General features: G+C 50.3%; 1 protein-coding gene across 3 annotated transcripts; it reads right to left on the reverse strand.

Annotated features, from left to right (window-relative positions):
• Positions 1 to 4,690: 4,690 nt before the first annotated feature.
• Positions 4,691 to 26,064, reverse strand: Tatdn2 (TatD DNase domain containing 2). Of its 3 annotated transcripts, none has more exons than XM_045134110.1 (8): positions 25,994 to 26,064; positions 24,828 to 25,250; positions 14,025 to 14,528; positions 11,248 to 12,099; positions 9,095 to 9,222; positions 6,068 to 6,251; positions 5,494 to 5,670; positions 4,691 to 5,016 (listed from the first exon to the last, which is right to left on the reverse strand). In XM_045134110.1, the coding sequence occupies exons 2-7, from the start codon at positions 25,242 to 25,244 to the stop codon at positions 5,530 to 5,532; spliced, it is 2,226 nt and encodes a 741-aa protein (XP_044990045.1). In that variant the 5' UTR covers positions 25,245 to 25,250; positions 25,994 to 26,064; the 3' UTR covers positions 4,691 to 5,016; positions 5,494 to 5,529. The 3 variants fall into 3 exon arrangements, 2 of the variants coding, with proteins under 2 accessions (XP_044990045.1, XP_044990043.1); XM_045134108.1 differs by lacking the exon at positions 25,994 to 26,064 and adding an exon at positions 25,521 to 25,657; XR_006633470.1 differs by lacking the exons at positions 4,691 to 5,016; positions 25,994 to 26,064 and adding exons at positions 5,790 to 5,886; positions 25,460 to 25,475 and having other exon boundaries at positions 5,542 to 5,670.

Consider the following 26,064-nt stretch of genomic DNA (forward strand, 5'->3'; position numbering starts at 1 on the left):
TGAAGTCCAGAACTAGTCACGGCAAACTCTGATCTCTGCACCAAGACACTACTCTGAAGCCAAACGCCACCCACTAAGGAGCTGCCTGGTCTGGACTTCAACAGCAGCACCTAGGAACTGCTTAGAAACACAGGTACCATCTCGGCCCAGACGTCCCCAAGGCCTCTGAACAAACTGTCCCCGGCTTAGGTGACCTAGGAGCCAGGTAGGGTCCCATGAAGGTGTCCCACTTGCTCTGTTTCCATCCCATCTTCCGGCCCAAGCTCTATTATCAACTACCCCATAGATGGACAACACGTGTCTCTAATCTGAGGGTGCAATAGCACCATGATCTATGGTCCTGTCTCTGAGCCCCAGTGATAACCTCACACAGCAGGATGCCATCATGAACAATATACTTTAAAGTACAGGTTAACAGGTGGAGGGCGACACAGCAGGGGAGGGAAGGGACTTCCTCGGCCTCCAGGTAGGCCCACCTTGCATCCAGTCACCTGGCCCTGAAAACAGCACATCTATGCTGAAGAGTCAACCATACTGAGCTGTCACTGGACACTGAGAGACTAGCCATGCCCACTACCCTCCTCTTACTAGCCAGAGAGGACCCAGGGTCCAAGTGGCCCAGTAAACAGGCTCTTGACCTGGACACGGAAGACCAAACAAATGATCCTGGGTGGGACAACTGCTTAGCAGATGCCTCCTTTGCCAAAAGTAAGTGGCAACTACTGATCGTGAGCGCTGCTCCAGGCCACTTCCCCACCAGGAGACTCAGGATGGCACAGGATGGAAGAGAATTAAACAATTTCAACCCATACCCTACACATGCCACGCACCTCTCTGCTGAGGTCACTGCGGAAGCTGAGCACGGCGGCCTCCCATGAGGGCGCCCAACACAGAGCAGGCGTTTGACTATGCCAGTAGTCACCTCCGGCCACGCTCGAGCTGTATGCCTGTGGCACTCGAAACACGGAAGTATCTAGTTGTAGTTTCTGTTCATTTTCACAGCACACCTACTTAAGAGAGGGGAGATGACAGTTCAGAGAAATGAGGTAACTTTCCCAGTGTCACACTGCAAATACGCATACAGGGCTGCAGGACTAAGGCACACTGTTTTCCCACCTTAATCAAGGCTGCATCCCAGGCCCTATCAAGAGGAACCAGGGAGGGCTGGAGAGATGGCTTAGTGGTTAAGGCGCTTGCCTAAAAGCCGAAGGACCCAGGCTTGATTCCCCAGAAACCACGTAAGCCAGATGTACAAGGTGGTACATATGTTTGGCCTTCATTTGCAACAGCTGGAGGCCCTGGCACGCCTATTCTCTCTCTCTCTCTCTCTCTGTTTGCCTCTCTCAAATAGATAAATAAAAATAAAAATATCTTAATTTAAAAAAAGGAACCAGGGACTTTTTTTTTTTTTGGTGTGATGTGTGTGAGTCAAATACAGGGCCTTATATATGCTAAGCTCTCTGCCAAATGTATGATCCTCACTTTTATTTTTCTCTTTGAGGTCTCCCTCTAGGCCTGGTTGACCACCACACACTCACTTTTGCTTTTTAATTTTCTTTCATAATAGTGCATGAAGTAAACTCAGGGTGAGAACAAAGTCAAGCTGACCACCCACAGAAATAGAACTTGTCCAAGGAATATATAGCAAGAAAATGTGTCCCTTGGGCTGGAGAGATGGCTTAGCGGTTAAGCGCTTGCCTGTGAAGCCTAAGGACCCCAGTTCGAGGCTCGGTTCCCCAGGTCCCATGTTAGCCAGATGCACAAGGGGGCGCACGCATCTGGAGTTCGTTTTCAGAGGCTGGAAGCCCTGGTGCACCCATTCTCTCTCTGTCTTTCTCTCTGTGTCTGTTGCTCTCAAATAAATAAATAAATAAATTAAAAAAAGAAAATGTGTCCCTCCAAACATGCTCCCGTGCTACCTTTCTTTTCCTTCCTTCTCTCTCTTTACTGGCTTTGTCTCTGTCGAGACAGGGTCTTTCTCTTCTTGACAGCTTTCCTGCCCCATCACCAGAGGTGCCAGTGGCCGGTGGCCCTCACACAAATGCCGGCAATCGGTTGCAGACAATACAGAGTGACCAAGGGAAGCACCAGAAGAGCCAAGATCAGAGTGTCTGCCCAAACACACCATGGGGACACTGTCAACTGGAGAGGAGTGGAGATGAAACCTGCTGGAAATGCGTGACCCATGACAACAGACCATGTGTGAATTAAGCAACAGCAGAGGTCCTCGGTGCTCTGCACTGGGAAAGGGAGCCTGCTGATTCACACGTCTCCAGCTTGCACTCATGCTCAGAACGCCTCAGCGCAGGGCTGGGGTGCAGGGGAGGGGCAGGGCCTGTGTAGCATGAACAAGGCCCTCCATTAATCCCAGCACCACACACGACCAAAGCCCACAAAGATACCTTAATACGAAATAGGATCATGAACAGTAAATATTTTCTTCACAACCCAGGTGTGAGGGCACATGCCTTTAATCCCAGCACTTGGGAGTCAGAGGTAGGAGGACTGCCATGAATCTGAGGCCACCCTGAGACTACAGAGTAAATCCCAGGTCAACCTGGGCTAGAGCAATACCCTGCCTCAAAAAACATTTTGGGGCTGGAGAGATGGCTTAGCGGTTAAGCGCTTGCCTGTGAAGCCTAAGGACCCTGGTTCGAGGCTCGATTCCCCAGGATCCACGTTAGACAGATGCACAAGGGGGCGCACGCGTCTGGAGTTCGTTTGCAGTGGCTGGAGGCCCTGGTGCACCCATTCGCTTTCTCTTGTTCTCAAATAAGTAAAAAATTAAAACATTTTGTTCTTCACAGCATACCTGCAGGCAAAGTTCAGTGGAAAACCGGCACAAGTGACCCATCAACACACCAGTGTACAAAGTTTATCTTCCTGTCAACTGCTCTTGGGGAGCATCTCTGTACCCTGGAGTCTGCAGGCCCATGACATGTGCGTCACGAGCCACAGCAGGCTTGACAGTGTTCACACAGCCACTGCACCCTACCCGAGAGATGCAGCTCAGCAGATTCCTAGGTTAGCAAGTCGGCCAGTCACATTAGCCCTCCCAGCACTCACCTAGGCACATGGCGAGCACAGCAGCTAACTCAAGGATCTGGCCTTGGTATTGCCTGAGACCGGGGCTTTTGCGAAGCCTTAGGACCCAGGTTTGATTTGCCAGGACCCACGTCAGCCAGATGCACAAGGTGGAGCATGCGTCTGGAGTTCATCTGCACAGTGGCTGGAGGCTACAGGTCCCGGCACACCCATTCTATCTTCCTCTCTCAAATAAGCGAATAAGGGGCTGGAGAGATGGCTTAGTGGTTAAACGCTTGCCTGTGAAGCCCGAAGACCCCAGTTCAAGGCTCAATTCCCCAGGACCCACATAAGCCAGATGCACAAGGTGGCGCATGCATCTGGAGGACGTTTGCAGTGGCTGGAGGCCCTGGAGCACCCATTCTCTCTCCCTTTCCCTCTTACCCTCTCTGTCTGTTGCTCTCAAATAAATAAACAAAAAAAGAAGCAGTTCTTCAAATAAGCGAATAAAATAAGTACTTTCAGAGATTGAGTGATATGCAGAGGTCCTACCCCAGCAGCTGTCCTATGAACCATCCAAGTACCAGCCAGCTCACTGCCTAACAGCACAGCACCCACACCCTGACAGCAGGTGCGCCACACACAAGGCAGCCGCCACCTGGGACGCCCTGAGGCAGGCTTAGTAGCTGCCACACGCAGCCAGTGCCAGCCTACAGGGCTTGCACAGGTGGCCACACTGTAGCTCACCTGGGTGGCAACAGCATTTTGGTAATAGGCTCCCAAGGGTTTTTCAAGGAGGTCACGTCCCCTGGTCTCCCTCTACTGAGAAAAGGCAACAGACCAATGGGAAATGGGAGGCAGGCAATGAAGGCATTTTCCAGGCCTGGTGCTGTGACCCAGGGCAGGACAGTAAGTCCACAGGCAATATGCAGTCAGCCTATTTTACAAGGCTCAAATGCACCTTCCAAAGACATCAAGAGCAACCCAGGGTAAGTGCCGGATCACAATTTCACTTTAACCTCACTGTAGATAAGGACTCTTCCAGACCAAGAACACAGGTCTCCTTACTCAGAACTGACAGTGACTCCACCTTTACAGCACACCAGGCGCCAAAGCAAATGACTTGAGGTGAAACACACTGCAAACTCTGGAAGACTCACAGGGCTGAGGCTAGGAGATGCCAGGAGGGGTTCAGCACACCTAACTGGGGGCTGCTGGCTCTGCACGGGGTGATCACACTTGGCTGAGGTGTCCCAGTGAGCTCCTGGGTGGATAACAGGAAGCATCTGTTTGGTCTAGTGTGTCTAGAGAAGAGTGTAAAACTTGGGTATGGAGGAGGCGCCCCTGCCCTAATTCCTAACTAGCAGTAGCCAGGGGGGCATTGTTGTGGGATACCTACTCTGGGGTCCTCTCCTCCTTCAGTCCCCATGGCACAACCACCCTACTGACAGCGAAGGGACCAATGAGATGGCAGCTGAAGTCACTCTTTGTCACCTCAGTGCCCCAGAACAGTGGCAGCCACAGAAGAGTTGCCCAAGGAAACAAAGAAAGGAAGTTAGTTGTACAAGTTACAAAAAAACAAAAACCACCTCTGGGCCAGAAGGCAGAGACCACTCCCCGCAAAGAGCTCCTTTTTTGAGGAGCAAAGACCCACTTAACACCTCCATGTGCTCAAAGGGGAGGTAACTTTATTCATACTACAGAGAAACCCATACCACTGGGGTCACTGGCCACCTTGGAGTCTTTCGTCCAGTAGCCATCTGGAACCCGATGCTGTCTCCATCCCTCACCCCATGTCCATTCTATGGCACCCATCCGTCCACCCACCCCCCACCCCCTGCCTGGTGGCAGGACTGAAGCCTTGCAACGCGGTTCTGAGGATGACATGTGTCACAGTTTGCTGCTCCGACAGGCACTCCACCTCGTCTTCACCTTGGGCACAGTGGGGGGAGCCCAGCCCATTCTGTCAGATTGCAGGTTGTCCTGGAGGGATTGGAAGAGAAAGAAAGATGGTTCCAACCCAAGGTCACTCAAAACAAAACAGATCTATGGCCCACCCTAGGTTTACATTCTCTACAGCAAAAACACAAGTGCATTCTCTGCCAACTGAGACATCCCTGTCACACCCTCCAAGGCTCAGGGTCCACTGGGGAAGACTTGCTGGAAAGACAGCAAGAGCCAAAGGAAGGGTAGGGCTGCTTACAATGCAATCTTCCAGACACAAAATGGCCTGGATATATATCCATGACCTCACCGTGCCTGACACTACCTACACAAGACCCTCATAATAGGAGGGAAAGATCATGACATCAGAATAAAACAGACTGACTGAGAGGGGGACGGGATATGATAGAGTTGTGAAGGGAAAGTGGGAGAGGGAGGGAATTATCATGGTTTATTGTCTGTAATTATGGAAGTTGTCTCAGAAAGCTAAAAGAAAGAAGAAACACATCATGTGGCACTTTTGACCTTTTCTGGAAGCCTCCTGGCTCGTGCCCACATTTCTCAGAGACTGTAGAGGCGACTGGTGTTCTCTCGCAGGGTGGCCAGGGTGTGGGAGAGCGATTCCTCTTTAACCCTGGCAATCTCTCGAACTGTGTGCAGGGCTAGGCCTGGGTGGGCATACTGGCAAAGGCTCCTGGGCACCTGGAAGACAGCAAGTGTGCAAAACATCACTGTGCCTTCTGCACACAGCTGTCACTCGTTTGCCCCCCATCCATCCCCAGCACGGACTCTTTGGGGCTGCCCTGTAGAGACCCCTTTACCTGCAGGTGCAGGGAGAGTCCTAGTCATGGGAGCTCTGGGTGAGCAGGGTCCCACGCTTCCTTGGACTGCCCTCTACAGGGTAAGGCTCTGCACTGCCTGGAAGAGAGCGGTCACCCTTCAGCTTCTCAGCCCCCGCCCCCACCCCGGACTTTGGGTCGCACTGCAACAACAGAGGAGGGCCTACACGGCGCAGGGTGGGGCCTGGGAGCTCACAGGGCCCAGGGTGCCCGCTCCCTCCCCCGCTCCCTGCCTCGGGGGGTGCCTCACAGCGCCCTACCTGGCGAGGAAGGAAGTAGGGCGCGTCGGTTTCCACGATGATCCTCTCCAGGGGGATCTGCCTCAGCGCGTCTCGGGCTTCCCAGGCCGAGGAGTAGGTCAGCACTGCCGTGAAGCCCACGGACATGTTGGGGAAATACTTCAACAGGGGCTCGATCACCGGGTAGCTGCCGGTAAAGCAGTGCCTGCAGGAGAGGCGACGTGAGAGCGAGCCCGCTCGGGGCCTCGGGCCGGCGCCCCACCCCCATTAGTGAGCCCCAGAAAAGCAACGCCTGCACCCAAGGAAAGATCCCACAGCAAGCCCCAAGCTGATGGTGTGTGGTGTGTGGTGTGGCAGAGGGGGAGTGCTGAGCAGACTTGCTACCCCAGTGCATAGCACCGGCGGTGTCCTGTCACCCCGCAACCACAACACCCCGCGGGGAGGAGGGAGGACAGAGCGGAGCTAAAGACTGGCTCTCAAAGTTACAACCACAGCATGTCGACACTACACTTGTGTTATCAAATGCACTAAAAGGACACAACCAAATCAAAACTACTGGGGCCGAGCAAAGTGGCGCACGCCTGTGAGCCCAGCACTTGGAAGGCAGGGGTAGGAGGGTCGCCGTGAGTTTGAGGCCAGCCTGGAGATACACAGTGAATTCCAGATCAGCCCCAGTTAGAGTGAGACCCTACCTCAAAAAATATATATATATATATTGGGGTGTTGGCTATAGATGGATTCTCTTTCCATGTTTTAAAAAATATTTTATTTATTTAAGTGGGGTGGGGAGAGGCAGATAAAAGAAAATGAGAATGCCAGGGCCTCCAGCCACTACAAATGAACTAAGACACATGCATCACCTTGGGCATCTGGCTTATGTGGGTACTGGGGACACAAACCTAGGTTCTTAGGCTTCACAGGCAAGTTCCTTAACTGCTACACCATCTCTCCAGCCTGAATTTTCTTTTTTAAAATATACATTTTTTTTTAATTTTATTTATTTTCAAGGGGAGAGAGAACGAGAATGGGTGCATCAGGGCCTCTAGCCACTGCACACAAATTCCAGATGCATGCACCCTTTGTGCATCTGGCTTTAAGTTGAGTACTAGGGACTCAACGTGGGTTGTTAAGCACCGCAGGCAAGTGCCTTAACCACTGACCCATCTCTCCAGTCCCTCCCCAGTTCAAATTCTCTTCTTAAATTTGACAGCAGCTTACATTATTGGGCCAACATACTCATCTGGGAACTCAGGGTTTCCTTTAGCCACAATATCCCATGAGGCTGTCTGAGCCCTGGTCCAGTTGCCTCATTAGATTTCCTTTAATCAGCCCTCAATGACGCCCTGAAACCCAAGCCACTTGCCCAGGAGGGCTAAGCAACTGTGCCTCACCCACACGCAAAGGGCAGCAGCACCATGGCTTACACCATTTACCTTTTGCCAGCTAACAAGACCTAATCTGGGTTATGGTCTCCCTGGCACTTGTTCTGGGCACTCCTCTTGATCAGCTGTAACAGCCAACTGAGGCATTACCTCCTGACCCCTTTTAACCAGGCTAAGCAAAAAGGGTCCTGCCCAGACTCCCTCAAAACTTGTGCCCGCCTCAGTCACCAATGGACCTGTCTGTCTGTGACATTTCCCCCGGGGCATCCCGAGGTACACACACACACTGCAGGAGTTCAAAGGGTGCTTCTTAACGGGACCTAAGACCTTTAGCTGCCATTCAGATCAAACAAAGGCTGGGCTCCAGTGCTAATTGGAAAAGTCTTCAGGCATGGTGGCACATGCCTGTAATCCCAGCACTGCAGAGGTAGAAGCAGGAGGATCAGGAATTCCAAGTCATCCTCAGCTGCACAGAGAGTTCAAGGCTACAAGAGACTATCACAAAACAACAGCAACAAAAGCTTTCCAATTCAAAGGAAAAGTTAACAGGATCTTTTCAGGTGCCCTGGAAGGTAGGCTGTGTGTTCTAAGCTACTGAACCCCATGGCAGCCTCTCCCATCTAAGAACCAAAGCCCCTTCTTGATCGCGGGTGATTTCAGGTATTAACTTAAACCACTTGCCACACAGTGTCAGGAGTTCATGTGGGGGGCTGGAGACATGGCTTAGCGTTAAAGTGCTCTCCTGTGAAGCCAAAGGACTCAAGTTTGATTCCCCAGTACCCACATAAGCCAGATGAACAAGGTGGCGTATGCATCTGGAATTTGTTTGCAGTGGCTGGAGGCCTTGGTGCACCTATTCTCTATCTGCCTCTCTCTTAAAAAAGTAAATAAATGAAATATTTTTAAGGAAAAGTTTTGTGCAGTTCTACTTAATTCCTACCTAACTATTTACTGAAAGACATACTATGGAAGCTAGTCATGGTGGTAAGTGCCTGTAATTCCAATACTCTGGAGGCTGAAGCAGGAGGATTGCCTTGAGTACCAGGTCAGTTAGGGTTACATAGCAAGATCCTTTTTTTGCATTGTCTTACATGTGGTAAAGCATGTGTGTGTGTGTACAAATGTGTACACATGTGCACAACCTCTGCACATGCAGAGGCCTCAGGAGAACATCAGATGTTCTCTTTGTACGCATCCTCAAAATTTCTTTGAGATGGAATCTCTCAATGAATCTGGAGTAGATTCTTTCCCCTTTAGTGAGGCTGGCTGACCAGCAAGCCCCAGTAATTCTCTAGTCACTGCACCCACAGGACTGGGGTTAGGAGTATGTGTGATCATGTCCAGGTGTTTCAATGGGTGTGAGGGAATCTCAGGCTCTCATGCTTGAGTGGCAAGAGCAGTTATCCACTAAGCCATGTCCCCAACCCTTCAAAATTAAAAAAAATAGATAAGTAGATAGAAGATCTATAGAGCCAGATGCCAGACAGATCGGGCCTCAAGAAACAGCTACGTAACACTGACACCGTGGCCCACTCCTATAATTCCAGTACCTTAGAAAAAAAAGACGCACTCCCCCAATATTCTCATCGTTTTCCCCACTGAGGTTCCCCTTTGCCCGCCAACGTAATGAAGTGCCTCCTGCGCCCACGTCTTTGCCGCTCCTAACCTGTGGATCTTGTAGTCAAAGGGCACACATGTTTTCATGATGTCCAGCAGATCTTCATCAGCCTCTCGGCAATGGATGACCAAGGGCTTCTTCAGAGAGACGGCCAGCTTCAGCTGTCTCTTAAACACCTGGAGAAGACAAGGTGACAACACCAACGGTGAGCAGCAGCATGTTCCTATGCTACACCCCCCCCATTCTTAATCCCGACACCATACAAAAGAACAGTCACGCCGGGCGTGGTACCACACACCTCTAATCCCACCACTTGGAGGCAGAGGTAGGAGGATCACTCACTGTTAGTTCCAAGCCAGCCTGGGCTAGGGGGAAAAACAAGAAAGAAGAAACAAACAAGAATAGTCATCATGGATCAAGTCTACTGGGTGCTTCCTCCAGAAGTGGACTGCTCAGGGCTGGAGAGATGGCTTAGCAGTTAAGGCACTTGCCTGCAAAGCCGAAGGACCCAGGTTCGATTCCTCAGGACCCACGTAAGCCAGATGTACAAGGTGGTGCATGTGTCTGGAGTTTGTTTACAGCTATTGGAGGCCCTGGTGTGCCCATTCTGTCTCTCTTTCTACCTGCCTTCCTCTCAAATGAATAAAATTAAAATTAAAAAAAAGTACTGATAGGCTGGAGGAGAGGCTCCATAATAGAACACTTTCCAAGCATTCCAAGACCTTGGATTTCAATTCTTCAACCCTAGTACTGCACCAAAAAAAAATAAAACACCCACTAAAAAGTAAAAAAAAACAAACAAAACCCAAAAAATGTATAAACTGGGCATAAGATTGTGTAGGCGTGTAGTTTCAGCACAGGGGAACATGGGGCAAGAGGATCATGAATTCAGACCAGTCTGGGCTAGAGCATGCGTTCCCCATCAGCCTGCTCTAGAGTGAGAAGATCCTACTTAAAAAAAAAGAGGCCAGGCGTGGTGGTGCACGCCTTTAATCCCAGCATTCAGGAGACTGAGGTAGGAGGATCACTGTGAGTTCGAGGCCAGCCTGAGACTCCACAGTGAATTCCAGGTCAGCCTGGGCTAAAGCAAAACCTTACCCCTGAAAACAAAACAGCAACAGGGCTGGAGATGACATAGCAGTTAAGGCGCTTGCTTGCGAAGCCCAAGGACCCATGCTCAACTCCCCAGACCCCACGTAAGCCAGAGGCACAAGGTGACACATGCAGCAGGTGATGCATGTGGAAGGCCACACCCAAGGTGGCACACCCATCTGCAGTTTGATGGTAGTAGCTGGAGGCTGGTATAGCAGTTCTTGCTCTCATTGAAAATAAATAAATAAACAAAACACAAGTTGAAGATACATCAGTTGGTACAGTGGTTGCCTAGCATCAAATACACCATATGTGTTGTCACACACCTGTAATCCCACACCTGTAATCCCAGCTCAGGAGAACTGGGAATTCGCGACTATCCTCAACTCACAGTAATCTTAAGGCCTGAACTCAAACATCAAAGGAATAAAGAATGACACCCATAGGCTCTGGACAGGAGCAGGAACAATTCTTTAAAAAAATTTTTTTTAGGGCTGGAGAGATGGCTCAGCAGTTAAGGCGCTTGCCTGTGGACCCAGGTTCAATTCCCCAGGACCCACATAAACTAGATGCACAAGGTGGCATGCCCACTCTCATTCCCTCTCATCTCTGCTTGCAATTAAAAATTTATTTGCAAGAGAGAGAATGGGCATATCAGGGTCTCTTGCTGCTATGCAAACGAACTCCAGACAGATGTGCCACTTTGTGCATTTGGCTTTATGTGAGTACTGGGAAATTAAACCCAAGCTATCAAGCTTTGCAACCTAGCAGCAGTTTAACTACCGAGCCATCTCTTCAGCCCTAAATATTTTTGTTTACAGAGTGTGTGTGAGAGGGGCATCAGAGAGGGCATATGGGCACACCAGGGTCTTCTGCCACTGAAAATAAATAACAGATGCATGCACTACTTGGAAACTGAACCTGGGCTGTCAGGCTTTGCTTGTAATAAGCGCCTTTGACTGCTGAGCCATCTTTCCAGCCGGAGCAGGAACAATTTTAGGAATTCCAAATCCTTTAATACCCAAACAGAGAAACCCTTGCTGCGAGATTCCAGCACTGAAGGAAAACTTGACTTCGGGCAGAAGAAGGCAGACCACAGACAGCCGTACCTGGTGCTGCTCGGAGACGGGTGTGGAACACTTGTAGGAGTAATCCAGACCCATTTCCCCAAATGCTACAGCCTTGGGGTGGCGTAAGGCTTGCAAGAGTTTTCTTTCTTGACGATCACTATAGTAACGTGCAAAATGAGGGTGGCAGCCAAAAGCCCCCCAAACCAGGTCTTCTTTCAAGAGTTCCTCCCACAGACCGTCAGTCAGTGTCCGCGGATCACAGAAGTCAGAGATACAGCCCTGAAATTCCTTAGGGAAGGAGCTGCTGTAAATTTTTCGGAACTTTGTGAAGGTCCCTTTGAAAGACAGTTTGGAGTAGAGCATGTCCAGGTGACAGTGGGTATCGATAAAGCCCTCCTCCAGGCTCAGCTCTAGGTGGCTCCTTGGCAGGGAGCTGGACACGTGCCTTCCATGGTGCCGAGGTGGTGTCTCTTCACGGAATGTCCTTTTCTCCTTAACCTCCTTCTCCTTAGAACCTTTGAAGAGGTGGGGTGAGCGGGAATTCTGGGACCTGCCTTCCTGGGTGGCATTCTGGGCACTCACTGTGGACAAGGGGGAGTGATCGCTGCTCTTTCCAGCCTGTGCTGAGTCGTTGCTGCTGCTGCTGCCCACGGAGGAGTAGCCAGGAGTCTTGGTGGCCCCAGTCCAGTAGCTGGCGTAGTCACACCACGGACTGCTGTACAGATGAGCAGGGTACATAACACAGTCCGTGGGGAAGGAGGAAGGCTCTGGAACTGAGTATCTTAGAGAGACAGGCTCCTCCTGAGAAAACCTGACAGTGGCCAGCTCATCCACATCAGACCAGTCGCTCCCTGAAGAGGGGGGCTCAGTCACTACTTCCCTGTCTGCGTACTGCAAAGAAGAACGGCAGGGGATGAGCTTTCCCATGGAGACTCACCAGCCACGCGCCCCGCAATTCCAGCGTAGTCTGCACTCTCCAGACTCACACTGCACTCAATCCTTGCTCTAAGGTGAGGCGGCAGACCAAGGAGACCTGCCCTGCCCTTGATCAATCCTTGACCCAAGAAGCTAAAGAAAAAGCTGCTTGTGGGCCGGAGAGATGGCTTGGTAGTTAAGGCCCTTGCCTGCAAAGCCCAACTACCTGGGTTCCATTCCCCAGAACCCATGGAAAACCAGATACACCAAGTGGCGCATAAATCTGGAGTTTGTTTGGTTCCTTCTCAGATACCTTTGGGGCCAAGAGAGTGGCTTCTTTGAGCAGTAGGGCTAGCCCTAGAGGGCAGACCTGCAAACAGTAACAAGGGGAGGACAAGCTGGGCATGAAGTGGCCCACTTAGGCCACAGTCAAGTGTACCTCCAACATCCGAATAAAATAGAGAAAGAGACCAAAGAAAACTATGAAAAAAGTCGGATGTGGCGGCACACACCTTTATTCTCAGCACTTAGGGGGCCAGGGTAGGAGGATCGCCATGAGTTTGAGGCAGGTTGAGTTAGCCAGGTTTCCAGACTCTTCTCAATAGGTGTGAGCAAATTCAACATGCACAATTACTTTTTGAGGCAGGATCTCACTTTAGCCCTGACTGGACTCGAACTCACAACAATGCTACCTCAGCCTCCAAATGCTGGAATTAAAGGTAAGGGGATTTTCCACTCAGACCGGAGCTCTCCGCAAACTCTAGAAATGTGAAGGAAGAGCGGCAGTGAACAACGGAGGAGCAGACCACGAGATAGAAGGACATGTGGAGCAGTGAGAGAACCAGAGCAGCTGCGGCTCCCTCCCCTACCCCACCACCTGAGCCCAGCTCCAGCGAACAGAGCAGCAGTCCGGGACCCAGCCACGCCAACTTGAGCCGACAGCAGGACCCAAGCAGGAGCAGAGGTAACAGGGATTACACCAGGGAAAGGTCTCACCTGGTCCCTCAACAGATCAGAAATCTTAACCTCCTTGTTGTCAGGATTAAGGGTGTGGGTGGGGCAACACACCCCCTAAGGGACAGCTAGAGGATCTGGTTGTCATAATACCTACTCGTGGATAAATACTCTGACAGTCTTGAGAGCCACACCTAACGCCTTAAGCTCCTACCCTGAAATTTTATAACATCAGATTGTCTGATACATCTAATAATAGCCAGCTAACTAGAAAATCCAATCATTAAATAATCCAGGATGCAAATATATATGCATTATAACACAAGAACAACTTCCAAGGCTCAAGGTCTAATGCAGAAGAGGTGGTGGAAAGAATGTAAGAGCCAAAGGAAAGGTAGGACTCTTACAATGGGCTCCTCCAGACCCAAAATGACCTGGATATCCATGACCTCACAGTGCCTGACACTACCTACACAAGACCATCATAATAGGAGGAAAAGATGATGACATCAAAATAAAAGAGAGATTGATTGAGATGGGGAGGGGATATGATAGAGAATGGAATTTCAAAGGGGAAAGTGGGGGGGTTATCATGGGATATTTTTTATAATCATGAAAATGTTAATAAAAATTGACAAAAAACATAATCAAAGAGAATGCTGGAAGAGAACCAATAACCACTTGTTTCCTGGAGTCTGTGTTAAGTATTGCTTTTAATTCACAATATCAAGGGAGATAGGAGTTCGAGTGAGAGGTAGAGCATTTATGTGGTAAACTGGAGCCTTGGATTTGATCCATCAAGGAAGGAGAGAGGGAGGGAGGGACAGAAAGGAGGAGGGTAGGAAAGAATGAAACAGTAATAATATTAGGATCAAACTAGAAAAATGAAAATGCCAAACCCATTTGATAAGAGAACTAAAAGCCCAAATGCTGTGTCCTTCACTTACCTTTTCAATATCTACATGAGAGTCAGAGTCATCAAAAAATCCTCGAGGGGGCGGGGGAGAGGGCGAGGGTTTGTCAATGACGGTCCTTCGGTCACCGAGCGGCTCCTCACCGGGTTGCTCTGGAGGTTCTAGGATCACTCTTCTGTCAGAGAAGCTGTTCCTGGCAGGCACAGACTTGTCCTCCTCCACGCTTACTTCTGGGGATGACTCCTCTTTCTGAGGAGCGGCGACCGTGACGCTCCTAGCTGGTCCTTCTCCCTGGCCGGGGCGTTCTCCCAGGCCTGGCTTCCCCCGACGCGGGGCAGCCTCACCCTTCCTCTTTGGCATTGACTTCCCCAGGATGCCCTGGATGGCTTTCAGGTAGATCACTGTGGAGCCTTGGTCTCCAAGTCTGTCCTTCCTCCTCTTCTGGACCTTGTCTGGCTCCTCCACAGCATCACTCCGACGCTCAGCTTCAACAAATTCAGAGTTCGTGGAAGTTCGAGAGCTACCTTTACAATCAACCTAGGATTTAAAGAGGGAGACTTTGAAGGAGTGGCCCTAAGAGTCATTTCACACCTGGCGCACTTGGCAAATGACAAATCTGTGGCGGTCCCACAAGACAAGCAAAGTGACTGTGGCAAAGACAATGTGCTCTCAGACGGTGGTTCCCCCCATGCAACTCTGAGGGACTACTGTAAAAGGGCTTCGGCCAGCGCCCTCGTAACCCTCCAGCTCAGGCTCATCAGAAGGGCCTCTCACCACAGGTGAAGGAGGCACTGAGTTGAACAGCTAGACTGCAAGCTCCTGGGGAGCAGTGGAGCGCTTCCTAGCAGATAAATCAGCAGTGAGGTTTCCCTGCTGGAAGAAACACAGATATACAAGTCTGAGCCAGGTGCGGTGGTGCACGACTTTAATCCCAGCACTGGGGAGGGCAGAGGTAGGAGGATCGCTGTTGAGTTCAAGGCCACCCTGAGACTACATAGTGAATTCCAGGTCAGCCCTGGCTACAGCGAGACCCTACCTTGAAAAAAACAAAAAAACAAAAACAAACAAACAAAAAAAAAAAATAGAAAACCAAGGTTGCTGGTGGCCACGCTACAGGAAGAGAACCAACAGCAAAGACGAATCTCACCAGAACACAAGAACATGCTTGTATGTCTGCGCTTTCCAACAAAGCCTGAAGAGACGAGCTACTCAAAATGGCTATCTCCAGGAGGAAAGGGACTCAGGCTCCTATGTACGATTTCTACTGTTTCAGCCTTTTCCTTTCAAGAAGCATATCACATTTTTGTTTATTAAAAAGAAAAAATGAGGGGGAGGGAGGGTATTACCATGGGATATTTTTTATAGTCATAGAAGTTGTTAATAAAAAAAAAAAAAAAAAAAACTTGAAAAGAAAAAAGATCCAGAGGCAGAGGTAGGAGGATCGCCGTGAGGTCCAGGCCACCCTGAGACTACAAAGTGAATTCCAGGTCAGCCTGGACTAGAGTGAGACCCTACCTCGAAAAACAAAAACATAGGACACCACATGAATACGCACAGTGGCCATGCTAATCTTCATTCCAACAGTAACATGTGCTATATGCTATGTGCTATTTTAAGGAAGAAAACAGGATTATTGAGTACACTGCAGTGGGGAGGAGGCTGGGTGGCAATAAGGGTATCTTTAAGAAAATCTGAAGGCTGCTGGTATAGCTCAGTGGTAAAGCACTTGTCTGAAGCACAAAGTTCCACCCCGATGCTGCAAAAAGAAAACCTATGTATCACAAATAAACATGACGCACACTTACACTGGGCCTTTAACATAAGCCACAACCCCAAACCACATTCCCAGTCAGTTTCTACGATACCAGCTTTACTACCTACCAGCCATCCTGGGCCCATCACAGAGGCTCAGAGGCAAAAACTGGCACCTCTTACTTCCTCTGCATGCCTCAGTCATATGTCATTTTTTTGCTTGTGTGTGCGGTATGGAAAAGGCACCTGTATGTGCCCATGTAACGTCCCATGCACTCACCTGTGGTGGCCAGAGCAGAACATCTGGTATCTTGCTCCAGCATGCCTCAGCCCATCCTATCTATCCGTACCTACCTCTCTCTTTCTCTACATACCTACCTACCTATCTATATTTCAGAGACAGAGAAAAGAGGCAGATACAGAGAGAACGGGCATGCCAGGGCCTCCGGCTGCTGCAAACACCAGACGCATGCGCCACCTTGTGCATCTGGCTTACGTGGGTCCTGGGGAATCAAGCCTGGGTCCTTTGGCTTTGCAGGCAAGCATGTTAACGGCTAAGCCATTTCCCCAGCCCTCCGACCCATTCTTATTTGAGCCTTTGAGCTGGAGTCTGTTACTGATCCTATCCAGGTCCCCCACCAGGCCCCAGCAATTCTGTGGTCTCTGTTCCCCTTCTGGACTAGTGGTCACATCCAGCTACTTATGTGGGTCCTGGGGATCAAGCAGTCTCTCAGACCTCATCAGGCCATCACGCTTGCACAGGAAGTGCTCTTACACGGAACCATCTCTCTAGCCCCTCAGTTGTATGTCTGACAAACTCCTATTCTCCTATTCATCTATCCTTTAAAGCCCCTCCTCTCTGACTGCACCATCTCAGCACGCTTCCTACCACAGGCCAGGGGTAAAGCAACACAGGACAGGGAGGACTCCAACCACCCCGGAGAACACCTACCTTTCCAAAGGGCAGCCAGCTCCCCCCTCAAGCCACATGCCATCCCTTGAGATGCAAATTCTGGAGTTTTCAAGTCAAACCAGCAATCTCACATTTCCCATTTCCCAAGCCCCAAGCAAGTACACACAGAGAGATGCCTCATGATCACTAAGTGGCAGAGCCAAAACTCAAACTCAAGTTCTCCTGATAGCCTAGAGAAATGTAAAGGAAATAAGAAAATGAAAGATATAAGCCCAGGTATGGTGGCAAGGGAGCTCAAGCAGGAGGAATGCCTTGAATGAGGCCAGCCTAGCCTATTAAAAAAAAAAAAAAAATGCCGTGGCCACAGGCGGCTGAGGCTGTGGTCCACCACAGACATGCTCGGCTGGCCCTTCAGCGGCCTCCCCTTGGACGGCATCCTGGACTTCATGCTGCTGTTAGGAGCCTCCAAGTGTGGCCCGGTGGGAAATCTGACCACGATCATTGTAGTACAAGTGGGAGGCAGATGGTAATGAAGACATGACTCACTGACACAGCGCTGCGCTCCAGAATGGGTGCTCTGCACACACCAGGATGTAGAAGGTCATGGCATGAATCCATGTTCTAGTGGCCTTCCGGTACCTAGCATGTTAGATGCCTTTTGTGAAGAAATGGATCAGACAACCGGAGGAGCGCAGCGTGAAGTTGCCCGGAGGAGGACTCAGGAAATTGAGGACAGAGTAAATGACAAAGATGAAGTTGCAACTGACAGAAGCGTGAGCCACCTCCCCCGTCTTGTCAGTTCTGATGCCATGAAAGCAGGCTTGTAGAGCAAGTCTGATGAAAGCTTTACAAAGATCAGAGTCCATGAGCCATACTTCCATGGAGCCTGGGCTCTGGGAACCTCTTCCTGAACTCCTCCCTGATAGGCCAAAGCCAGCATCCAATACCAGAAACTACGTGGGAGCCAGAGTGCCAAAGGCAGGAAGCCTGCAGCTGCCAGCGCTGCCTTCCTGTAGAGAGCGGAATGGTTCTCGGAACCTTGGCAAACAGAGATGCCTCCTTACACTAGCCTGGAGACAGCTGCTAGCTCTGAAGAAGACGCGGAGCTCCAGAAGCCAGGTTCCTCTGGCCCAGAAGGCTCCTCTGTTCAGTCGAGAACCCACCTACACAGTAGAGTACAGGGACTTTGGAGTTTTATGAAACCGTTGTCATTTCTCCACCTGTGATCTGGGGTGAGACTCTCAATTTTGGGTAGCCATTTATGTTTGGACTTCCAACCTTCTGCCAAGGAAGCTTATGATGTCAGGGGACGACGTTTTCTAGCAGGCTTATTCCAGGAATGGTAGATCATAGCTTCTTCAGAGGCAGTTCTATACACTGTATGTGTAAAGATGACTAAGTCCACATTGTCTAAGCCTTTCATACACTTGGAGAACATTTTTTTTTTTCTTCTCTCCAAGGTAGGGTCTCACTGTAGCTCAAGCTGACCTGTAATTCACTATGTAGTCTCACGTTGGCCTCTAACTCATGGCAATCCTATTTTTGACTCCCAGGTGCTGGGGTTTAAGGTGTGCACCACCATGCCCAGCCCTTGGAGAACATTCTCAAGTTAAAAAAAAAAAGAGCCCTGAGTTCAAGGCCACCCCGAGACTACATAGTGAATTCCAGGTCAGCCTGGGCTAGAGAGAGAGCTCCTATGAGGGGAGGGGACGTGGGGCATTAACAATGGCTTCAAAGGTCAAAGATGGTGAGAGGTAAGATGAAGGTCTCTGAAGACATTTCACCAGGTGCTGGGAGGAATGCAGGTAAGGGCAGGAAGGATGAGAGATAACCATCCAACCAGAAAAGGAAATGATGTCACTTCTCTCAGCAGCACAGCTGTCAGCTGATGGCAGGAAGGAAGATGAGATGGGACTCCAGCCCACATCACCACTCCGCAGCCATTTCTGGGCCGTCAAGCCCGCTCCCCGGGCGGTGTGGCACAGTGGTGAGCACAGCTGGCTTCCAATCCAGCTCCGGCCTTCTCCCTCCTGGCCTTCCTTCAGTGTGCCAGCAGCTCAAGACGAATGCCACAGACCACACCCCTGCTTCCGCTCCTTCAGGGGTCCTGCACTGCTGACAAAACCATCCCAAACGGCTGAGCTCCACCTCACACCTCCCCCCACAGGGGTCCAGGGCATGCAGGAGGATGCTCACTGACAATACCTACCTAGTCAAGAGAATTCCAATGTGCCTACCACGAGGAAATGCAGAGGTAACAGGGAGGCCAGTAACCCTGAATGGACCATTATATATTGCACACATGAACTATAATAGCATGTTATGCCGCAGATATATAAAATGTCAATTTGTGGGGGCTGGAGGGATGGCTCAGAGGTTAAGGTGCTTGCCTGCAAAGCCTGACCACTCGGGTTCTATTCCCCAGTACCCAGATAAGCCAGATGCACAAAGTGGGGCATGCAGTTGGAGTTCATTTGCAGTGGCTAGAAGCCCTGGTACACTCATTCTCCCTCTCTGTGCTTGCAAATAAATAAAATATAAAATGTCAGTATAAGCCGGGTGTGGTGGCGCACACCTTTAACCCAGCACTCGAGAGGCAGAGATAGAAGGATCGCCATGAGTTCAAAGCCACCCTGAGACTACAGAGTGAATTCCAGGTCAGCCTGAAGTAGACTGAGACCCTACTTTGAAAAACCAAAAGAAATAATAATAATAATAAAAAGTTGGGCTGGAGAGATGGTTCAGTGGTTAAGGCACTTGTCTGCAAAGCCTAATGACCCAGGTTCAATTCCCCAGGACCCATACAAAGCCAAATGAACAGTGGCATGTGCATCTAGGATTCATCTGCAGCTGCTGCAGGCCCTGGTGCACACATTGTCTCTCTCTCTTCTATCTCTCTCTGCTTGCAAATCAATATATATACATACATACATACATATATATATAAATAATAAATTATGTGTGTGTATATATATATAAAATAATAAATTATGTGTGTGTATGTATGTGTATATATATATATATTTGTTTTGCTTTGTTTTTCAATGTAGGGTCTCTAGCTCAGGCTAACCTGGAATTCACTATGTAGTCTCAGGGTGGCCTTGAACTCATGGTGATTCTCCTATATCTGCTTCCTGAGTGCTGGGGTCAAAGGTGTGCACCACTACCGCCAATGGTACACCTTTATTTTTAAAAATATTTTTATTTAAAAGCTGGGCGTGTTGGCCTCGAAAAACAAAACAAAACAAAAAAGCTCACCTACTTCTTTGGACAATTTCGCACCCAGAAGCCATAGATTGTTACTAGAAAAATTTCAGCACCAGAGATGGGCTACTTTCCAGTGAGTTGTTGGCCTGGGAGGTCCCTCCTAATGCTCCCAAAACATTACAGGCCATTGCCAAGGCTCTTGGTTTTCCACCAGAACTAGATGGTAAGACCCTGCTGCTGAAGACTCCACATGCTTGGGCTGCAGGTCACTGAGAAATCAAGCTTGAGCTGAGCTGGAAACCTCCCATTGGAACAGCTGACAGAAAGCTGGAGAGAGCTCTCCTGCATGTATTCCTTTGGGAGAGAGACGTTATCAATGGTGATAAACAACAGTGGATCCGGCCAAGTCCTAAGACTGGCCATCCAGGCCAAATGTGGCAACTAGTACAACAGTGGTATATCTGTTATGGGGAACCCAACTGCTCTCTAATGGGTCTGGAAGCCTGCTCCTAGGGAGGGAATTCATGTGTGGTACTGAAATACCTCTAGCTGGGCCCTAAGATAGTAACACCTGCTGTTGTCTGGCAAAATGCATACATTATGCCCATCAAGCTTCTCTGTAAGCATTCTTTAAATGTTTATGCCCATATATTAATGCTACTCTCACTTCTGGTTAGAGTGACTTCTCTTTTCAGATGGCAGTGACCACTGGAGTAACTCAAAAGACACCATGGGCTGGACATGGTGCTGAGAAGAAATGACAGTGGAGTGTTCAGCACTAAGACATCTCTATCACACCCTCCAAGGCTCAGGGTCCACTGCACAAGAGGTGTCAGAAAGAATTTAAGAGCCAATGGTTGGGAAGAAATGTTTCCAACACAATCTTCCAGACACAAAATGGCCTTGATAAAGCCTGGAGTGGTGGTTCATGCATGCCTTCGGGAGGCAGAGGTAGGAGGCGGCCACCCTGAGACTACATAGTGAATTCTAGGTCAGCCTGGGCTAGAGCAAGACCCTACCTTGGGGAGAAAAAAAAGCCTTGATAACCATGACCTAACAGTGCCTGACATTACATACGCAAGACCTTCATAATGGAAAAGATGTTGACCTGGTAGGGTGAGGGGATTCAATGGAGGGGGGACTTGAGAGGGGGAGACTGGGGGGTAGAAATGATCATGGAACTACAGACTGAGTTCCAGGTCAGCTTGGGTTAAAGTGAGACCCTACCTCAGAAAATTAACAAGAATAAGGAGCTGAGAAGGTGACTTAGGGGTTAAAAGGCACTTGCTTGCAAAGTCTGCTGGCCTAGGCTCAATCAATTCCCAAGGCACCCATATGAGTGGAAGGCAAAAAGTGGTGGGAAGCCAGGCATGGTTGTGCACATCTTTAATCCCAGGAACTCAGGAGCAGAGGTAGGAGGATCAGTGTGAGCTGAGACCACAGTGGAAGTACAGAGTGAGTTCTAGGTTAGCCTGGGATAGAGGGAGATCCTACCTGGCGAGGGGGGGAGTGCGTGTCCGCAAGCAGCTGGTGTTCCTTTGCAGCAGCATGAGGCCCTGGCGCCCCTCCCCCTCCAACACACATGCAAATAAATATATAGAGACCAAATGTGGTGGAACATATCTATAATCCCAGCACTTGGGAGATGGAGACAGGAAGATCTACTGTTCAAGGCCTGGACTACACAAGGCCCTGTCTCAAAGGGAAAAGAAAAAAAAAAAACTTCAACCTTCAGCCAACACTGAAATTTGAGAAGACCCCTGGGACTACTACAGACAAAGGAATAAAGTGGGATGGGGCAGCAGGAGTCCTCGTGAGTCCAAAATGCTCAGGGCCTGGGGGTATAAATGAGAGTTTGCCTAGCACACCAAGATCCTGGGTTCCACCCCAGCACCAAAAAAATAAATAAAATAAAATAAAATACAGAAATGGCTTAGTGACTAAGGTGCTCGCCTGACAGCCCAGGATCAAATCCCCAGTACCCAAGTAAGGCTAGGTGCACAGTTCAGGAGTTCATCTGCAGTGGCAAGGGGCCCTGGAGCACCCATATTCATTCTCATCCTCCATCTGCTTGCAAATAATAAATTAAAAATAAAGCCAGGCCAGTCATAGTGGCAAACGCTTTCAATCCCAGCACTCAGGAGGTAGAAGAAAGAGGACTGCTGTGAGTTCAAGGCCACCCTGAGACTACAGTGTGAATTCCAGGTCAGCCTGAGCTAGAGACCCTACCTCGAAAAACCAAAAAACAAAATAAACTGGAACCTCTTTTCTGAACATTCTGTGTCCTGACACAGAGAGCTCTGGACTGAAGGTTAGGAGAGCAGAAAGCCTAGTGTGTACCTGTCAAAAATCTACACAGCAAGGCTGGAGAGATGGCTTAGCGGTTAAGTGCTTGCCTGTGAAGCCTAAAGACCCCGGTTCAAGGCTCAATTCCCCAGCACCACGTTAGCCAGATGCACACACAAGTCTGGAGTTCGTCTGTAGTGGCTGGAGGCCCTGGCACGCCCATTCTCTCTCTGCTTCTTTCTCTCTGTCTGTCATTCTCAAATAAATAAATAAAAATGAACAAAAAGAATTTTTTAAAAATCTACAGAGCAGACAGAATAGGAGGATGGGTATCCAACAGGAGTGGCCAAGTGGCCTCAGAAGGCCTGGGGAAATTGGGCGGTCAGTGGCCTTGCAGACTCGGGGCACCTGGGACTCACTAGACCAACCAGGTCCCACACACATGCTGAGTGAAGAAGAGGAGTACGTTTTGGGAAAGGTGAAAGACATTTTGCAGCTGGGGACAAGCCCTGGACTCTGCCCTGTTTTCAAACACACACATGAGCAATAGATCTTAGTAAGACTAGGTGGACAATCGGATTTGGTAACATTTACATCCTTACAACATCCCCACTCAACAAATCATCTCTGTATAACAACCCAAAATCTCCAGCAGTTGAGAACACACTCCAAATTCCTTTGAACACTGCAGCCTGCCCCTACCTAGCTCTCCAACATCTTCCTCGGTCTCTTGGTCCCGGTCATACCATGCTGAGGTCACATGACCACCTCCTCAGCGCCCGAACAACATAGTGCTTCTCAGAAGTCAGCCCAAAGAATACCTGGCAAAAGGTAACTTTCGGTACTAACCAGAACTATCAAAAGCAGCCTGCCCTGGGCCTTAATGAGAGAAAGGTTAAGACCCTTCCACTAGTACTAGGCCACACCCTCAATTAAGTGGTAATTAGCAGCCCAGCCTGAGTAAAACAGACTCCTGGGCTGGAGAGGTGGCCTAAGCAGTTAGGGTGCCTGCTTTGTCTGAGAAGCCTAAGGACTCAGGTTCAATTCCCCAGTACCCATATACGCCAGATATATATAGTGGCATCTGGAGTTTGTCTACAGTGGCTAGAGGCCCTGGTGTGCCCATTCTCATCCTCTCTCTCTCAAATAAATAAAATGAAAAAGTAAAACAAACTCCTGCCTGGACACCAGGCTTCACTGTCAGTGGGGCTGAATGTAATCAAGAGCTCAGACTGTAAGGTTCACATTGACAAAACCAGGGCCACAGGCTGTGGATGAATCTCAGGGGTACTGCATGTGCCTAACAAGAACAAGGCTCTGGGTTCAATCCCCAGGAAGGGAAGAAGATTAAAACACACACTTAATAAAAAAGAACCAGTGAGCCAGGTGTGGTGGCGCATGCCTTTAATCCTAGCACTCGGGAGGCAGAGGTAGGAGGATCGCCATGAGTTCGAGGCCACCTTGAGACTCCATAGTGAATTCTAGGTCAGTCTGGGCCAGAGTGAGACCCTTCCTCAGAAAAGAAAAAAAAAAAAAAAAAGAACCAACATCTAGGTGTGGTAGTACAGGCCTTTAATCCCAGCACTTGGGAAGCTGAGGTAGGAGGATCATTGAGTTTTAGGCCAGCCTGAGAATAATTCCAGGTCAACCTGAACTAAAGGGAGACCCCATCTTGAAAACCACAAAAAGGAAGGAGGGAGGGAGAGAGGGAGAAGAAAACACCAGGAAAAGTTGAAAAACTGACCCACTTTCCTCGGGGCTTGTTCCTTGCTTCTGTAACCACTACCTAGGGTAGCCTGCTTTTCCCAAATGAGACGTCCTCTCCACATGCAGAATGTCCCTCAATCACTTTTTTTAGGCAGGGTCTACAAAACCTACAAAGCAAGCTCCAAGAGGGTACTGATCCTTGTTGTGTGACTGAAGAATCCTACACACCTAGCTCACACTACCTGGTACAAACAGGCCCTCGATACATCCACTCAAAGACTGCATGAGCATATGAAAGAGACCTGTGAGGCTCTCTTGAGTGCTGCAAGAGCTTAGGAAGCCCTCTTGACTGTTTCCACTGGGGAAACAGACTTGGTCTCTAACAAACTACAAAAATACCAAAGAGGGCTGGAGGGATGCTCAGCGGTTAGACACTTGCTTGCAAAACCTGATTCCAGGGTTCCAGTCCCCAATATCCGTGTAAAGCCAGATGCACACAGTTTGCTTGCAGTGGCATAAGGCCCCAGGCCAACATGCAAACCCTTGACTTCCTGAAAAGCCACTCCAAGAACCAAATTTCATGGCTCTGTGATTCTGAGCGGTTCAAACTACACGGGCACAATTCCTTAAACCGACCCACCAACATCCACCACATCACCATCGTTGGGGAGTCTCCGGCTTGGCTGCCCATTTACAATCACCACCTGTAGAAATACTCAATGGGGTAGGAGGCAGGCAAAAAGTGTCTGAAAGCATTTCCTAAGAGGCACCAAGTGTGGAAACTGTCTACTGGGCTTTGGGACCAACCCTGGCAGACTATCTGCTTCTGGGAGTAGGTAGGGAAGATCCAACAGACCTTCCAAAATACATCGTCTAATTTTTGGTCTCCTCCCACCCAAATTTCTCCTCAACATTCAAGCCCTGCGTTTACAAGGGACTTCAACCGTTTGCAAGGCGTTGCAGCCACCCACCTTAGGGCTGCAGGCCTCTTCTTTTAGAGAAGCCATTTCTTGGAGGGAAAGTTGAGCAGGGCGCAGAGGGGATCCCTTGGACGAAAGGAAGCCCCGGGCGCTGCGAATCGGGGAACCTTGGGAAGCAGCCCCGTGGGCACTTGGTCCCGACCAGTGGGAAGAAGAGGATGAGGAACTCCGGCGAAGAAGGGATGAGCTCCCGGGTGACCTGGGCTTGCGGGCCGTCACATCGTCCTCCTCCTGACGGTCTTTCAGGCGCTTGGAGCTGCTGGACCCTCGCGAACGCGACGCAGAGCTACGAGCTGGCCGACTGGAGGCGGCCACATCACCGGGCTCCCGGAGGCAGCTGCGCTTGCTGGGACCCCCTTCCGAAACGCTGCTCCAGTGGTACTTGACCTTGCGCCGCTCCGACGCCATGGGCACCTGAAAAGCAAAGAAGGAGGGCCTGAAGCCCGGCGTGGTGGCCCAAGCCTTTCATCCCAGCACTCGGGAGGCAGAGGCAGGAAGATCGGCCGCGAGTTCGAGGCCAGCCTGAGACTACATAGTGAATTCCAGGTCAGCCTGGGCTAGAGTGAGACCTTGCCTCGAAAACCCTCCTCCCCCCGCCAATAAAAAAAGAAGGGCTTCTATACCTCCTCCCCAGAGCCTCCCCGGGGAGCCAGAAGGTCAGAGCCGGGTATTGGCCTAACTGACCTCTCCCTCCTCCTCCTCTTCGTTCCTGTGCCCATCCCAGTTTCTCAGAGGTCCAGGAATGCCCAAGCGCTCCGGAGACGTCCCGAGATCCACCAGTAAAAGGCGTCGGCTTGGCTTAAAATTTAAAAAAAAAAAAGACCCCGCAGCGTGCTTCCGGGATTACCGGGCGCTTCTGGCTTGCAGCGCGCTGCACGCGAGGCGCTTCCGGGACGGTGTGCGGGGCCGAGCCCCTCTCCTTCCTCCAGAGCCGCGTCACGGTGCACGCATGGCGACCCGAGCGCGCGGCCGGCCGCAGGCCCCGAGCCCCGCACCACGACTGAGGAGCGCGGTGGTCGATCGGCTGCTGCTGCGGCCCCGCCCCGGGCCTAACGCCTCCTCCCCACCCGCCGCCGCCACCCCGACTCGGGAGCCAGTTCCCCCGGAACCCCGCCGAAGGCTCGTGACCCGCCCTCGTCCAGTGGCCCGAGCCCGACCTCCGCTCGTGGGGCGCCGCTGCCTGCAGCCTCCACACCCGCCCAGTGCAACGAGCCCCTGGCAGGCCCCG

The sequence above is a fragment of the Jaculus jaculus genome, chromosome 14 (genome assembly GCF_020740685.1).
Source record: "Jaculus jaculus isolate mJacJac1 chromosome 14, mJacJac1.mat.Y.cur, whole genome shotgun sequence".
In the NCBI taxonomy this organism is placed as follows: Eukaryota; Metazoa; Chordata; class Mammalia; order Rodentia; family Dipodidae; genus Jaculus; species Jaculus jaculus.

Coding starts and splice junctions, on each gene's coding strand:
- Tatdn2 (XM_045134110.1), bottom strand. CDS start 25,244: ATGGCGTCGGAGCGGCGCAAGGTCAAGTACCACTGGAGCAGCGTTTCG. Junction 14,529..24,827: donor AAGAGGCCTGCAGCCCTAAG/GTGGGTGGCTGC, acceptor TTTAAATCCTAG/GTTGATTGTAAAGGTAGCTC. Junction 9,223..11,247: donor CCGTCTCCGAGCAGCACCAG/GTACGGCTGTCT, acceptor TGTCTTCTCCAG/GTGTTTAAGAGACAGCTGAA.